The following is a 17,434-nucleotide window of genomic DNA, read 5'->3' as shown; positions in this document are numbered from 1 at the left end:
CCCATTATGTGCACCAGGCCACGCTCCTTATAATGTGCCAACAAGCTGGAATACCACCCACACTTTCAAATATCTTTACAATAAATAATGAAAACCCTGATGCACTATGGGTATCCAATACTCCTTCTGCTGTAATGCTGAGTTTTGAGACTGGCATGAGTAACTTCAGAAAACTGTTTTATGAATTTGAAGAAAAGGGAGTTAGTTATTTGTTGTTAATTTGAAGGTCCAGAGAATCTGGGAATTAATTTTATTTATTTGAAGGGGTGGGGGGGGGGGGTGACTTGTTTTCAACCCTATCTTTTGTAAAAATTGATCTATTTGTATGGAATGATTACAATAAAATTAATAAAATGAAAAAAAAAATGTTATTAATTTGTGTGTTTTTTTTTGTCTCAATACCTCTTTATCTCTTTAAGCTTTAAATTATTGAGTTTCTGGTAAGTAGTGACATCTTTATTTTATATTTTGTTTTGCTAGATGATCATTATTAATGCTGTTTCCATTGAAGGCAGCAGCATTCCCTTTGTTTTATGACCCCATTAGGTAGAGACATCATTCATTTGTGCCATGTGAAGTGTTTAATTTAATTTAATTGGCATGGCATCCCCCAGTGGAAGTCAGAAGGAGCTTGTGCTCGAAAAGTCTCGTCCATTCAAAAGCTTCACATAATCTTTCCCTGTGATGTCATTGAAAACTTTGGCTTTGTTTCTTCTTCCTAAAATTCTGAATTGTTGGATTTATTGCACCTTCAGAGGTGCAGATGTCTCCATACTTGCAAGGAAAGCCTGTTAAGACTGTGGAGCATCAACAGAGGGCTGCGTGTTAACACCACGTGCTGTAACCAGAAGACGTGCCGGTCACTCCTCCCCAAAGTGTCCTTGTGGTCACCTCACATTAAATGGCGTCTCTGATGCAGTCGTCATTGTCAGGGGGGCCTCACCACATGTAACTGTATGGATAGGCGTTCTCGATGCACAGCACAATCAGCGGAGTGCTACAAGCGACAGGCCGACTTGTCAGGAAGGAACTGCCCCCCTGAAGTGTACCAGCCAGACCTGTCCTGGTGCTTCTTCGCCAGTCATCGCATGTCTGCCAGGGCACCGATTTGCCGAGAAGTGTGGCCCCATGCCAGACTGCTTTGTAAGGCCTGACAGGTGAACAGAAACGAGAGAAGGGATGAGAAATCTGAAAAAGCTTAGCCTCTTATTCTTCTCCTGACATCTTATCATGAACAACATGACTATGAAAATTAAAAGATGAACTCAACACTCGGTGCGACGCACCGTCGTGACCATAAATTACTACAAAGTCTGCCACTCATGTTTGACTCACCAAAATGGGTCCTGAAGAACATTAACTCCATTGAATGAGTACAAAGGGATGTTGGCACCTAGTTGTGCCCCGTTTACTGAAAACAAAGATGACCAACTTGGGAAAAGCCTTTGACCCTGAAACAAGAGACAAAAGTTAACACTCTCAAGAAATGACGATGGCTCCAGGAAAGCAGCCGTGAGATGGCAGGTTCAAGAAGCGGTCAGCCGACTTACCCTTAAATTGAGAATAGGAAACTGTGTCCTATCAGACTGCTTGACCAGAAACAGCAAGTTCTGAGTGGGAGAGGACAGGAAAGCTCGGAAAGTTCCATGGAGTCTGGCCTCCCGGGCCTGGAGATAACATTGAAGATCGGCCCCCCTGATCCCAGACATGTCTCCAGACAGGGGAGCGTTAAGGGCGACAAGACGCAGCTGTGGACAGCAGGAAGGAGAGCCAGTTAATAAAAGTGTTACATGTCACCTCACATGTTGTCATGCTGGTGCCTATCCCAGCACTGGGTGCAAGGCAGGACCCAAACCTGAAACGGGTGCCAGACCACTGCAGCGCACTTTCACATTCAAACCCACAAACACATTCATGCAGAGCCAATTTAGAATAAGCAGATAACCTAAGACCCATGTTCAGGTTCAAAGATCCAGGAGAAAACCAAACTTCGCATGCTGGATCTGTGAGGCAACAGCAGTGTGCCTTCTGAAATGAACAGAGCTCCCTTTACTTCAAATAAAACCTGACCTGACAAACGTACACACCATCACAACTTACTTTTAAATCATAACATACCCTAATATTTTTAATCCAATTAACCAATCCAAGCAGCATTGGGTGCCAGGCAGACCATAACACAGATCTCCACCCACGGAGGCCCAATTTGGAATCACCAGTTAACCTAAATGGAATACTTTACGATGTGGGCCAAACAATTCATTAATATTTAGTTTTTATATTTCTTTACGTATAAACCATTGCGGGTGGCATGGTGGCGCAGTGGGTTAGCACTGCTGCCTCGCAGTTAGGAGACCAGCGTTCACTTCCCGGGTCCTCCCTGCGTGGAGTTTGCATGTTCTCCCCGTGTCTGCGTGGGTTTCCTCCCACAGTCCAAAGACATGCAGGTTAGGTGCATTGGCGATCCTAAATTGTCTCTAGTGTGTGTTTGGTGTGTGTGTGTGTGTGTGTGTCCTGTGACCCTGTATTAGCATATACAGTTGTGCTTGAAAGTTTGTGAACCCTTTAGAATTGTCTATATTTCTGCATAAATATGACCTAAAACATCATAAGATTTTCACTCAAGTCCTAAAAGTAGTGAAAGAGAAACCAGTTAAAGAAATGAGACAAAAATATTATACTTGGTCATTTATTTATTGAAGAAAATGATCGAATATTACATATTTGTGAGTGGCAACAGTATGTGAACCTCTAGGATTATCAGTTAGTCTGAAGGTGAAATTCGACTCTGGTGTTTTCAATCAATGGGATGACAATCAGGTGTGAGTGGGCACCCTGTGTTATTTAAAGAACAGGATCTATCAAAGTCTGCTCTTCACAACATGTTTGTGGAAGTGTATCATGGCACGAATAAAGGAGATTTCTGAGGACCTCAGAAAAAGAGCTGTTGATGTTCATCAGGCTGGAAAAGGTTACAAAAGCATCTCTAAAGAGTTTGGACTCCACCAATCCACAGTCAGACAGATTGTGTACAAATGGAGGAAATTCAAGACCATTGTTACCCTCCCCAGGAGTGGTCGACCAACAAAGATCACTCCAAGAGCAAGGCGTGTAATAGTCGGCGAGGTCATATAGGACCCCAGGGTAACTTCTAAGCAACTGAAGGCCTCTCTCACATTGGCTAATGTTCATGTTCATGAGTCCACCATCAGGAGAACACTGAACAACAATGGTGTGCATGGAAGGATTGCAAGGAGAAAGCCACTGCTCTCCAAAAAAAACATTGCTGCTCATCTGCAGTTTGCTAAAGATCACGTGGACAAACCAGAAGGCTATTGGAAGAATGTTTTGTGGATGGATGAGACCAAAATAGAACTTTTTGGTTTAAATGAAAAGCGTTATGTTTGGAGAAAGGAAAACACTGCATTCCAGCATAAGAACCTTATCCCATCTGTGAAACATGGTGGTGGTAGTATCATGGTTTGGACCTGTTTTGCTGCATCTGGGCCAGGACGGCTTGCCTTCATTGACGGAACAATGAATTCTGAATTATATCAGAGAATTCTAAAGGAAAATGTCAGGACATGTCCATGAACTGAATCTCAAGAGAAGGTGGGTCGTGCAGCAAGATAACGACCCTAAGCACACAAGTCATTCTACCAAAGAATGGTTACAGAAGAATAAAGTTAATGTTTCGGAATGGCCATGTCAAAGTCCTGACCTTAATCCAATTGAAATGTTGTGGAAGGACCTGAAGCGAGCAGTTAATGTGAGGAAACCCACCAACATCCCAGAGCTGAAGCTGTTCTGTACGGAGGAATGGGCTAAAATTCCACCAGGCCTGTGTGCAGGACTGATCAACAGTTACCAGAAATGTTTAGTTGCAGTTATTGCTGCAAAGGGGGGTCACACCAGATACAGAAAGCAAAGGTTCACATACTTTTGCCACTCACAAATATGTCATATTCGATCATTTTCCTTAATAAATAAATGACCAAGTATAATATTTTTGTCCCATTTGTTTAACTGGTTTCTCTTTATCTACTTTTAGGACTTGAGTGAAAATCTGATGATGTTTTAGGTCATATTTATACAGAAATATAGAAAATTCTAAAGGGTTCACAAACTTTCAAGCACAACTGTAGTGGGTTGGATAATGGATGGATGGAAAAACCGAAAAACATTTTGTATGTTAGAATAACTCTCATGAAGAGTAATGGCTGCACAGGCCAGGACGATATAACGCACAGGTTAGATTTAAGGCCGTACCAGTGATACACACTGCAGTGTGCCCACCTACCCCATGAGTATGTGCCACCACTGGAGGACTGGTCTCTGGAGTTGGAACAGGCTTCAGGTCTGGTTTGGTCAGCTAAGAGAAACACAGGAATGATGACAGTTAATCTGTGCAAGTTTAAAATGAACACAAAGGCAGGTTGTTTTTTTTTATTCTATCACATTTGATGTTAGAATATTAGAACAATCCAGACGAGAACAGGCCATTCAGCCCAGCAAACCTTGCTGTTCCTATCTATCCACTTAAGTCTTCCAAAATAACATCAAGTTTTTAAAAGCCCCTAAAGTCCTCGTGTCTACCACACTACTTGGTCACTTATTTCAATGTCTGTGGTTCTCTGTGTAAAGAAAAACCTCCGGATGTTTGTGAGAAGTTTACCCTTAACAAGTTTCCAATTGTGTCCCCGTGTTCTTGATGAACTCATTTTAAAATAACAGTCTCGGTCCACTGGATGGTGTAAAATGTAAAATTGGTCAAATTGCCTTCCTCTTTTTTGCCAGTGATATTCCATTCTGTAGTAAAACAAGCGTATGTGTGCTCTCGGCTGATTTCTGCATGTTACACTCTACCCAGTTGACCATTCTCAAGAAATGTTTGCTGTAAAAAAAACAAGATTGCCACAAGAGGGAGCCCTTCATCTGTCAGTCATTTCAAAGTGGACTTAAAGAAATACTCCACCAGAAAATGATGTTTTTATTTATTATACTGTATGTTACCCTATACTGCAGGGGTCGACAAACCCAGTCCTGGAGGTCTGCAGCGGCTGCTGGGTTTTGTTCCAACCCAGTTTCTTAATGAGAAGTCAGTTATTGCTGATGAAGCATTTATTGCTCAAGAGACATTTTTTCTGCTTCAGTTTAGTGGTCTCGCTTGTTAAGGTTCCCCACCCTTATTTGATTATTTCAGTCTTAAACAGCTGCATTCACTGTTTTTAATTTATTAGCAATTCTTCTTCTTCTTTCGGCTGCTCTTGTTGGGGGTTGCCATAGCGGTTCATCTTTTTCCATATCTTTCTGTCCTCGTCATCTTGCTCTGTCACACCATCACCTGCATGTCCTCTCTCAGCACATCCATAAACCTCCTCTTAGGCCTTCCTCTTCTTCTCTTGCCTGGCAGCTCTATCGTTAACATCCTTTTCCCAATACACCCAGCACCACCTAACTTGTTTCCATTTACACCTGTGTGGATTCATCATGCACTATTTGGTTTAATGAAACACTTAAGAGAGAAATGTGACAGACTGAAAATTAGCCATTTTAGGCTTCAAATCATTTGTATGATTTTCTGTAATATAAGAACATTACATTGCAGATTAACATGTTATAACATTAAATAAGGTCTGGGATTGGCAATCATTGGGTTCTAATTAAGCAGTTGGGTTGGAATGAAAACCTGCAGCCACTGTGGCCCTCCAAGGACAGAGTTTGCCAACCCCTGCTATACAGTTTGTAGTGACAGTCGAGAAAAATTTGAATCTTATGATTTTTGGCCAAATGGGGGAGGCAGCTTGATGGCTGAGGTCTCCAGGACTCTAAACAAATCCATCCATCCATCCATCCACTACGGGGTCACGGAGGTCAGCTGGAGCCAATCCCAGCCAACACAGGGCGCAAGGCAGGAAACAAACCCTGGGCAGGGTGCCAGCCCACCACATGGTACGCACACACACACACACACCAAGCACACATTAGGGACAATTTTAGGATCGCCAGTGCACCTAACCTGCATGTCTTTGGACTGTGGGAGGAAACCCACACAGACACGGGGAGAACATGCAAACTCCACGCAGGGAGGACCTGGGAAACGAACCGGGGTCTCCTTACTGCGAGCAGCAGCGCTACCCACTACACCACCGTGCCGCCCCTATCCATCCATCCATCCATTATCCAACCCGCTGAATCCGAACACAGGGTCACGGGGGTCTGCTGGAGCCAATCCTAGCCAACACAGGGCACAAGTCAGGAACCAATCCCGGGCAGGGTGCCAAACCAATCGCAGGTGCCGCCCCTAAACAAATCCAAATCATATTATGTGATATCATCTACTGTTACATTCTGCTCTGTACTTGTAAATTTTGTATTTTTACACTGTATTGAGGATTTGTTCTGTTCTGTGTTTTGTTTTGTATTGTATTGCCTCCCTTCTTTTTGACACCCACTGCACGCCCAGCCTACCTGGAGAGGGGTCTCTCTCTGAACTGCCTTTCCTGAGGTTTCTTCCATTTTTTCCCTACAAGGGTTTTTTCGTGAGTTTTTCCTTGTCTTCTTAGAGAGTCAAGTCTGGGGGGCTGTCAAGAGGCAGGGCCTGTTAAAACCCATTGCGGCACTCCTGGTGTGATTTTGGGCTACACAAAAATAAATTGTATTTTATTGTATTGTATATTATGTAGCATGGAGATAACAACATTTCTGATTGAATTGCTGTTTGTGGTGATCAATACTGGATAACAGCAAACAAGATCAATAAAGTCCATGAAAAAAATTTCACATTGCTTGTGGCACATAATCCACATCTAGTTGTTTGCTCACAATGTCCCAAACACATATATCCTTACTAAAATATTATTAAATAAACCTCTACTGGAAAACACTCTCGTGAATGAATATGGAACGTGCTCAGACGCAGCCGAGCATTTGAAAAGAAGACCCCGCCTAGCCCCTCATTCACTGTCACGAGTCCAGCCCAGAAACAGCCTATTCATTGGCTAACACTGTGCTTCACACGATATCAATTTAAAGCGAGCACTGACAGAGGAGTACAGCTCAGGCTTAAAAGTTCAAGAAAAGCGAATGAGGAGAATATGCCTCATACTGTACTTGTGCATATCTGAGACGCTTCAGCAAGCACAAAATAAATTCAGCGGTGCCGTTTCACAGACGGCTGCTAAATAATTCTGAGTTGTGGATATGAATATAAATGAAGACAGAAGGTGGGTCTTCAGTTCCAAATGCTTGTTCACATTCCATTTTCATTCACAACAGTGTTGTATTTAATAATATTTTAGAAAAAAATACCTTGTGAGCATATGACTGGATGACTTGACACAAGCAGTAAGTATGAGATTTTTTTCATTTTGTTTGCTGTGGTCCAGCATTGGTCACCAACCACTCTTGTTCTTTCAGAAACTTCATGAAAACATGAGATTAAATGTTTTTCTTGTCTATTACTATGAACTACATGGGGTACGTAACATACAAAGAAATGTATCATTTTTGGGGTGGAGTTGTCCTTTCAGTCTCTGGAAGATGGTCTGCAGAGGAGTCCGGCTTAGCTGGGTAAGCAGAGCAGCGACCAGAGCTCGCTGTGTTTTTGGACCCGATGGCTGTGGTACTCACAGGCACTCAACACCTGAATTTGCTCCTGCAAAGATTATGTGTTGAAAACACACTTTTTATTGGTTGAATGTTCAAAATATCCACGTATCCAAAGAGCGACCCTACAAAGACCTAAGACAGAAGGTGGCATGGCTCTACCTAAGTTTCAATTTTATCAAATATACAAGCTATAAAAACCTGGACATGGACACAAACAGATGAAGATACACAGGCTTGTTCGGCAATAGAAATAAAATCCTGCAGTACTTCTTCATATTCCTTGCATTGTACCCCAATATATGCAAGTTATCGCCGATATATTAATAACCCAATTGTACTTCACTCACTCAGAATATGGAACCAATGTAGAAAGCATTTTAAGATGGAGAATCTTTTATCTGTGGTACCTCTACATAATAACCACCTTTTTCCTGCCCTCTCAAACATATGCAGTTTTTAATGTCTGGAAAACATTTGGGATTAAATTACTTAGAGATCTTTATATAGACAACGTCTTTGCATCCTATGAACAATTACATTCCAAATTTAACTTTCCAGCAACACATTTCTTTCACTATCTTCAAATCAGAAACTTTGTTAAACAGAACCTGCCCGATTGTCCTCATCTCCCACCTTCCTCTATACTGGAATAAATATTGATCAGTCTCGAGGACTCAGACAGCATTTCTGTAATATATAAAACCATTTTACAGTCCCTCCCTTTCAAAGACCCAAGAGTGCAATGGGAAAAGGATCTCTCACTCAACATCTCAGAAGAGGGGTGGAAGGCAGCAATGCAGAGAATTCATTCGAGCTCCATATGTGCAAAGCATACAACTATTCAACTCAAAATTATATACCAAGCACATCTGTCTCACTTAAAACTGTCCAAAATGTTTCCAAGGCAAAATCCAACCTGCAAACATTACAATCGAGCTCCAGCCTCACTGGGTCACATGTTCTGGGCCTGCACCACATTAAGATCGTTCTGGACCAAAATCTTTAAATGCCTATCAGACAGCCTTGGTGTCACAATCCCTCCTAATCCACTAACAGCTGTGTCTGGTGGGCTCACAGGGGGGCTTAAAGTGGAGAAGGACAAACAAACTGGAATGGCCTTCACTACACTAGTCAAGTCAGTGGGTAACTGATGTTTTATATTATTTGAAACTGGAAAAAATCAAATTCTCACTTAGAGAATCAGTGCAGAACTTTTTCAAAACCTGGCAGGATCTGATCAATAATATTTTAGAATAAGCTTTTAAAGCACTGAGGAAGTAGAATCTCTCCCCATTTTTCCTTTTTTTCTCCATTTATCTTTATTCACTTATTAATTCATCTACTTACTTATTTTTATTAGCTTTAAGTTTTACTCTGCTGGCTTATCTCATTGATGACTCAGGCGCCACCGGCCACCGAGAGTGGCAGCCTTTTCAGCAGCTCCGTGTACAACTTTATTTTCCTACCTTTTATTTTTCTCTTTATTATTTTTTATTGATCACTCCTATGTGAATTTCCCCTTGGGATTAATAAAGTATCTATCTATCTATCTATCTATCTATCTATCTATCTATCTATCTATCTATCTATCTATCTATCTATCTATCTATCTATCTATCTATCTATCTTGCCTACTATACTAAAATATCTATCTATCTATCTATCTATCTATCTATCTATCTATCTATCTATCTATCTATCTATCTATCTATCTATCTATCTATCTATCTATCTATCCTGCCTACTATACTAAAATATCTATCTATCTATCTATCTATCTATCTATCTATCTATCTATCTATCTATCTATCTATCTATCTATCTATCCTGCCTACTATACTAAAATATCTATCTATCTATCTATCTATCTATCTATCTATCTATCTATCTATCTATCTATCTATCCTGCCTACTATACTAAAATATCTATCTATCTATCTATCTATCTATCTATCTATCTATCTATCTATCTATCTATCTATCTATCTATCTTGCCTACTATACTAAAATATCTATCTATCTATCTATCTATCTATCTATCTATCTATCTATCTATCTATCTATCTATCTATCTATCTATCTATCCTGCCTACTATACTAAAATATCTATCTATCTATCTATCTATCTATCTATCTATCTATCTATCTATCTATCTATCTATCTATCTATCCTGCCTACTATACTAAAATATCTATCTATCTATCTATCTATCTATCTATCTATCTATCTATCTATCTATCTATCTATCTATCTATCTATCTATCTATCTATCCTGCCTACTATACTAAAATATCTATCTATCTATCTATCTATCTATCTATCTATCTATCTATCTATCTATCTATCTATCTATCTATCCTGCCTACTATACTAAAATATCTATCTATCTATCTATCTATCTATCTATCTATCTATCTATCTATCTATCTATCTATCTATCTATCTATCTATTGTGAATTTCCCATTGGGATTAATAAAGTATCTATCTATCTATCTATCTATCTATCTATCTATCTATCTATCTATCTATCTATCTATCTATCCTGCCTACTATACTAAAATATCTATCTATCTATCTATCTATCTATCTATCTATCTATCTATCTATCTATCTATCTATCTATCTATCTATCTATCTATCCTGCCTACTATACTAAAATATCTATCTATCTATCTATCTATCTATCTATCTATCTATCTATCTATCTATCTATCTATCTATCTATCTATCTATCTATCTATCTATCTATCTAACTATCTATCTATCTTAGCTCTCTTTCTCAGGGGTGGGGGTTGATTTGTCTTTGATCTTTTCTTTGTAAAAATTGCTTTATTTGTATTGAATGTTGTGTGATTTTAATAAAATCAATAAAATAAAAAAAAAAGAATATAATTGACGTATGTATCACTTACAGGTTTTGCAGAAGATAAGAATGATTCAGGTATGGTATCTGGATCCTTGAAGACCCGTTCCAGCTAAAATAAAAGAAAGACACAAGTTTACAACTCCAAAACCCACAGAGATCACAGAAGGTCTCCACATTTAACACACTGCACTTAGGCTAAGGTTACACGTGGAGTGATGATGTAATCACACATACCTTACAGGTGAAAGGGTAGGAAGGTGATATACCCCCCCCCCCAAAGGTGCTCCACCTCCCCCTTACCTTGAGCTGCTGCCAGCCGTCTGCAATTCGAACAAAGACAGAGCCCTCCTGCTTGATATATACCATGCTGCCTTCAGGGATAATGGGAGATGAGGTGAGCAGCGCTGAGGTGGATTCAAACACCCAGGTGTGGAGCTGAGCACAGAGAAAGCAGTCAATATCAGAATGGAAATGAAAGAAAAAGAGAAAGAAAGTGAAAGGATTTGGGGGGGGGGGGACCTTATTTTCATAAAGACTTAGGAAACATGGGTTCAACATATACACTGAAGCCAAATTGACTTGAGGAAGTGAGACACTGACAGTCAGACAAACACCAGAAAAAGTCAGGCAGTGACATTTTCTACAGAGGCCAAATGGAGCCTTTGGGTTTAAAGATCAGGAAAAGGGTCAGTCTAAAGGACGCCCTGGGGACAGGACAGACGCACCCTCGTGTAATTGCATGTCAGATGCAGCAGGTGAGCCTAGGGGTTTCCTTGCCAGGTGCTGCACACCTCTAAATGAGGGAAATGAGGAAAGCTGTTCTTTATTTAAACTAGGGGGCTCCACCCCCGGGTTTGGTTACCTGGATATACAATTTAAAGAGATTGTTATTTTCATGGGAATTGTTACATACTCTTTCGATTCTATGTTGCATTGCTTCTCTGAGATCATAAATATACACCTGACTGAATTGTGGTTTCTTTGAAATTAAACTTGTCGTAGCTTTAATTGTTGCGGGACCACAGATTCTCATAGCGTACGGTCCATTATTGTGTAAATCTACATTTTGAGCATTGAATGATGCAAACGCAAAAAGATTATTATAGACTCGGATATTTTGCCTGTAGTGTTTGTGGATTTTACTTTCACCAAACAACAAATCTTTTAATTCTCGCGGATAGGCCTCTTCATTGGGAGGCAACACTACGTTTCCCTGATGCCAACACAAATTAGAAGATCTACAAGTCTCTGACTTAAAGTTTAAAGCCAAACAATATCTACATACTGTACTTCTGACATATCACCTATGTCCAATATTCAATCTCTTTTTGCTGTTCTGTTATTTTACAGAGTAATAATTTCCATTTGTTATCACTAATGCAGTCTTTACTTTCTTTTTCTGGATACTTTCGAATTCCACTGCTTTCATAATCTCTAACCTGCTCTGCACGTGTATGGCGCCAACGTTTTTGAACATCTTTATGAAGTCTTTTATTTCAGACCCCAATTGGACCTACGAGGTTTTCAACTCCACTTGCTCCAGGCTGATTATTACTTTCCTTATTTTCAGAATTTGCACATAGCTGCTCTTTCTTCTTTGCTTAGTCGCTGACGTGCCATCTGAACGTATAAAATGTTTAAGAGCTGGGATCACATGAAGTGTGTCTGCCAAAAGCTTTCCAACAACTGAGAGGTTAGATGCCTGTGATCTTGTTTTAAATTGTTTGCAAGTAGGGCATGACGTGCAAAAGTGACCATCTCATGCATCTTGCTTCCAAAGGTTGTAAAGTCTAGTCTCGCAGGACGTCAAAGTGTCTTTCCGAGAAGATCACATCTCGAGCCAAGATTTTTTTATTAATATAGAGAGATGTGTGGCATTTTAAGAAGGCAAATCTAAGTATTTTTGTGTACCACAGGGCAGCACACTGGTTGGGAGGAATGGTGCCAGGGAGCAGGCTGAGAGAGAGGGAGGGAGAGTTGAAGAACTGTGGGAGTGAGAAGCAGTGACCTTGATCTCCTGGCTCTGTGCTCCATGGCTGATCTCAGCTTCCTGCAGATCTGCATGATAAGAAAATACAAACTGACTTAGAAGAATGTCTCCTTCACCCCTGGATGTGTAAAAAAGGCAGAGATCACTGGTATGTGTTTTATTCCAAGGTAACCAGGGACGCTTCTCATGTACCTGATGGTGAGCCAAGGTGAGAAAAGTTGGGGAGTTGACCGTTCCTTAGATATTCACGGGGATTACGTGACCCAGGACCTTCCTCTGCTGCCTTGGGGAAGGAAATGTCATCATTCTCTTCATTTTCACTCTTTTTCATTTCTGCCAAAAAAAGAATGCTAGACATACAGTTAGGTCCATAAATATTTGGACAGAGACACCTTTTTTCTAATTTTGGTTCTGTACATTACCACAATGAATTTTAAATGAAACAACTCAGATGCAGTTGAAGTGCAGACTTTCAGCTTTAATTCAGTGGGGTGAACAAAACGATTGCATAAAAATGTGAGGCAACTAAAGCATTTTGAACACAATCCCTTCATTTCAGGGGCTCAAAAGTAATTGGACAATTGACTCAAAGGCTATTTCATAGGCAGATGTGGGTAAGTCCGTCGTTATGTCGTTATCAATTAAGTAGATAAAAGGCCTGGAGTTGATTTGAGGTGTGGTGCTTGCATGTGGAAGATTTTGCTGTGAACAGACAACATGCGGTCAAAGGAGCTATCCATGCAGGTGAAAGAAGCCATCCTTAAGCTGCGAAAACAGAAAAAACCCATCCGAGAAATTGCTACAATATTACGAGTGGCAAAATCTACAGTTTGGTACATCCTGAGAAAGAAAGCAAGCACTAGTGAACTCAGCAACGCAAAAAGACCTGGACGTCCACGGAAGACAACAGTGGTGGATGATCGCAGAATCATTTCCATGGTGAAGAGAAACCCCTTCACAACAGCCAACCAAGTGAACAACACTCTCCAGGGGGTAGGCGTATCGATATCCAAGTCTACCATAAAGAGAAGACTGCATGAAAGTAAATACAGAGGGTGCACTGCAAGGTGCAAACCACTCATAAGCCTCAAGAATAGAAAGGCTAGATTGGACTTTGCTAAAGAACATCTAAAAAAGCCAGCACAGCTCTGGAAAAACATTCTTTGGACAGATGAAACCAAGATCACCTCTACCAGAATGATGGCAAGAAAAAAGTATGGAGAAGGCGTGGAACAGCTCATTATCCAAAGCATAGCATATCATCTGTAAAACATGGTGGAGGCAGTGTGATGGCTTGGGCGTGCATGGCTGCCAGTGGCACTGGGACACTAGTGTTTATTGATGATGTGACACAGGACAGAAGCAGCCAAATGAATTCTGAGGTGTTCAGAGACATACTGTCTGCTCAAATCCAGCTAAATGCAGTCAAATTGATTGGGCGGCGTTTCATGATACAGATGGACAATGACCCAAAACATGCAGCCAAAGCAACCCAGGAGTTTATTAAAGCAAAGAAGTGGAAAATTCTTGAATGGCCAAGTCAGTCACCTGATCCTAACCCAACTGAGTTTGCATTTCACTTGTTGAAGACTAAACTTCGGACAGAAAGGCCCACAAACAAACAGCAACTGAAAGCCGCTGCAGTAAAGGCCTGGCAGAGCATTAAAAAGGAGGAAACCCAGCATCGGGTGATGTCTATGAGTTCAAGACTTCAGGCTGTCATTGCCAGCAAAGGGTTTTCAACCAAGTATTAGAAATGAACATTTTATTTCCAGTTATTTAATTTGTCCAATTACTTTTGAGCCCCTGAAATGAAGGGATTGTGTTAAAAAAATGCTTTAGTTGCCTCACATTTTTATGCAATCATTTTGTTCACCCCACTGAATTAAAGCTGAAAGTCTGCACTTCAACTGCACTGAGTTGTTTCATTTAAAATTCATTGTGGTAATGTACAGAACCAAAATTAGAAAAAAGTGGTCTCTGTCCAAATATTTATGGACCTAACTGTATATTATAAGATGTGGGTATTTCAGGTCTGACTCTGAAAACATAAGAAGATGAAATATTGCACTGTCCACTCAGAGTCAGGCCCGATGTCTCTTTATGCTAAGGTGAGGTCATGCATTGCATATCCCCAGACACATAAGGAACTGACAAGTAACTGCACCCACCTGAGCTGTGTTTCTTGGTAATGGCTGCCTGCGGAAGACAAAGAAGAGGAAGTGGTGAGCTGCTGAAGAAGTGAGAGCATCACTCAGCTACCTTGTACTCAGAATGAATTCATGCAAAGGAAAGCCTTACTGCCTTTTTACAGTGTGGTCTGCGAGGTACCGGGTACACCATCTACATGAAAAAAAATACCAAGAGTCAGCCAAAGCAGAGCAGAACTTCATTTGTACACTAGCTGATACAAAACATGGATGTTACCGAGCTGTAAAGGCCTCTAGGAGGTCCTGCTGGCCCTGGAGGACCCGGAGGACCTGGGGGGCCAGGAGCACACTTTTTCTGAAAGGGAAGGAAAGTAAATGTGAAAAAATTAGGATGGCACACATTGGCAGATCTGGATGAGGATGACCACAAATAACTGTTCAGCTACATGCAACAGTTGAATAGAATGAATGGCAGGGGTAAAGAAGCAGCAATCTTGCTAGACTCCTTATTCATATTATTGCATGTGGATATGATTTTTTTTTGTGTGGAAGAACCTAATGAATGATGACCATAGGCAAGGATTTTCACCTGGTGCTGTGTAGAAAAGCTGTAAATGAGATAAACAGTTGTTGGGCATTCCAGTAATTGTAAACAGCAACTATTAGGCACATATGGAGGGACTAAAGGATGAAGAACCCAACAGGAATGATCAATCTACAACTGCTAGTGACACAAATCACAAAAGTGAGAGAAACAGATGAATATTTGTCATTGAAGCACAATGAAGGAACCTTCAGGGCTTACCTGTTTCCCAGGAGGTCCAGGAGGTCCAGGAGGTCCTGGAGATCCTGGAAGCCCTATTGGTCCAGGAATAAGAGGTCTACCCTTCCCTTGGTCACTCTGGAAATGAAATTCAACAATGTGACTTCCAGCCTGTATGCAGCATACATGAGAGTGCAGCAGACTTTCAGATTTACTGCTTATTTTTCAGTGCGGTCACAAAAAGCCTTGACGCACAGATGGTATCACTGCCTTGTGAGACTCTGAGCTACTCTCTGTCATCTGAGGCTTGGGACACTTGGGATCTACACAGTAATACAACTAGGAGGAAGAGAATCAAACCTTCTGTCCCTGTGCTCCTTTCTCCCCCTTTTCACCCTGCTTGGAAAAAAAGCAGAAATGGAATTGTATTTAACAAGAGACTTATAATCGCTCAAGTTGTCCAACATCTTATGATGAGATGATTTATAAAATATCTTACCATACAGGCACTGTGACAAGTTTCAGAAATGACTGGGGCTCCAGAAGGAACAAAAGGTCCTGGGGGGCCAGGAAGGCCTGGAAGGCCAGGAAGACCAGGAGGACCGGGTGCTCCAGGGAGTTTAGGACAGTCACAAGGTAGAGATGGTCCTGGCAATCCCGAAGGATGAAGATGTTCAGAAGGCATTGCATCTCCACAGGTCCCAGAAAGTCCCGGTGGTCCTGGAAGACCAATGGGGCCAGGAATACCAGGAGGCCCACGTAGTCCAGGAAGGCCTCGGGGACCTTTATTTTTTACTATTCCAGGGAGGCCTGGATCTCCTTTCAATCCTCTGTCACCTTGATCACCTTTTGGCCCTCTGTCACCCTGTAGTAGAAAGTAGCACAACATATCTGAATTTTAAAAAAAAAATCAAATCCCAATGGACCTCCAGCACCATTATGTTCAATGGAGTACCTTTTGTCCTGGAAGACCATTTTGACCTACGGAACCAACATCTCCCTATAGCAGATGAACAGATGGTGAAATTTCAGGCAGCAGACATGTGTGGCACAAGCACATCTAACTCCTCAACACACTGAGCTACTGAAAAACTTACCTTCTCCCCTGGATCCCCTTTTAGCCCCTAAAAAATAATAAAAGAAAGAGTCTGTTTTGTTCCATTTTTTTACTTGTACACTTCAACAGGAATTACCTTGCACTGCACATTTGCATCATACCACCCAGAAGTAGTGATATTACATCCTTGGGTACTTTTGCCTGGCAACATGTGTGATGGTTTCTTGTTTGATAAATACAATCCCAGTGCCTTGGAAGTGGGGCACCACAAGAGAGGGTAGCATCCTGCCTAGTGTGCTGTCAAAAACATACTAACCTGCTTCCCAGGGAGACCTGGTAACCCTAGATATCCTTTTGGGCCTGGTGGTTCTTTGGCACCTTCTTGTCCCTGTAAATGGAGATAATTCACAGAACAGATAGCTTTAAGAACTGCAGTACGTGGAGAGTGCGGTGACATTTTCAGTTAGTCATAACTGATAAATCATTTCCAAGCAAATTGCTGCCAAGTCAGAAGGCAAAAGCCAACAAGTAATAAAAAACTTAAAAACTTATCATGCTCCATAGAGTCTGGTAGGCAAGTGGCACATTAGCAGTAGGTGGCATCAATATATTACAGATGATACTAATATATGCCATTTGGGTTTATGAAGCACAATAATACCAACAAACCTGGGTCACTAGGTAGAACATAAAGGAGAAAGCATGTCGAAACATTACACTCATTCTCTGTTAATAATTAAGCTTTAATGTGAAGCAACAAAACACCTTACCATGGGACTTGGTGGGCCTGGAGGTTCATGAATACAGGAACAGGCAACACTAATGGTAGGCCCTGGAAGGTAGGCTATGATAGCCAATGATCACCTGTCCATGCCAGCCAGATCACATGTCCATGTTCAGTTTAAAAAGTCTGATAACCTTCTGGCCTTAAAAAATTGTACAGTTAGATGAGAGTCATGTGGGGCTTTTTGTTAACAAGCCACCATGGTGTTCTA

The 17,434-nt window shown here is 41.1% G+C and overlaps 1 protein-coding gene across 3 annotated transcripts; it reads right to left on the bottom strand.

Annotated features, from left to right (window-relative positions):
- Positions 1-416: 416 nt before the first annotated feature.
- Positions 417-16,582, bottom strand: LOC114664374 (collagen alpha-1(XV) chain-like). 3 transcript variants are annotated; one of them, XM_051936471.1, is made up of 14 exons: positions 16,338-16,384; positions 15,882-16,247; positions 15,743-15,778; positions 15,425-15,520; positions 14,897-14,974; positions 14,641-14,812; positions 12,662-12,802; positions 12,488-12,537; positions 10,780-10,914; positions 10,526-10,588; positions 4,301-4,372; positions 1,551-1,748; positions 1,336-1,451; positions 417-1,150 (listed from the first exon to the last, which is right to left on the bottom strand). In XM_051936471.1, exons 7-14 carry the CDS (start codon positions 12,798-12,800, stop codon positions 940-942), a joined length of 984 nt encoding a protein of 327 aa, XP_051792431.1. In that variant the 5' UTR covers positions 12,801-12,802; positions 14,641-14,812; positions 14,897-14,974; positions 15,425-15,520; positions 15,743-15,778; positions 15,882-16,247; positions 16,338-16,384; the 3' UTR covers positions 417-939. The 3 variants fall into 3 exon arrangements, with proteins under 3 accessions (XP_051792431.1, XP_051792430.1, XP_051792432.1); XM_051936470.1 differs by having other exon boundaries at positions 15,882-16,582; XM_051936472.1 differs by having other exon boundaries at positions 15,425-15,778; positions 15,882-16,582.
- Between the last annotated feature and the right edge of the window lie 852 nt (positions 16,583-17,434).

This window comes from Erpetoichthys calabaricus, chromosome 14 (genome assembly GCF_900747795.2).
Source record: "Erpetoichthys calabaricus chromosome 14, fErpCal1.3, whole genome shotgun sequence".
Lineage (NCBI taxonomy): Eukaryota > Metazoa > Chordata > Cladistia > Polypteriformes > Polypteridae > Erpetoichthys > Erpetoichthys calabaricus.
Note: the sequence above shows the minus strand (reverse complement) of the source record. Positions and strands in the feature narration are given on the sequence as shown.

Excerpts from the sequence above, each read along its gene's own strand:
- LOC114664374 (XM_051936472.1), bottom strand. The coding sequence starts at position 12,800 with ATGAAAAAGAGTGAAAATGAAGAGAATGATGACATTTCCTTCCCCAAG. Across the intron at positions 10,589-10,779 it reads ACGGCTGGCAGCAGCTCAAG|CTGGAACGGGTCTTCAAGGA; the intron begins GTAAGGGGGAGG and ends CTTTTATTTTAG. Across the intron at positions 4,373-10,525 it reads TCTTATCTTCTGCAAAACCT|CTGACCAAACCAGACCTGAA; the intron begins GTAAGTGATACA and ends TGTTTCTCTTAG.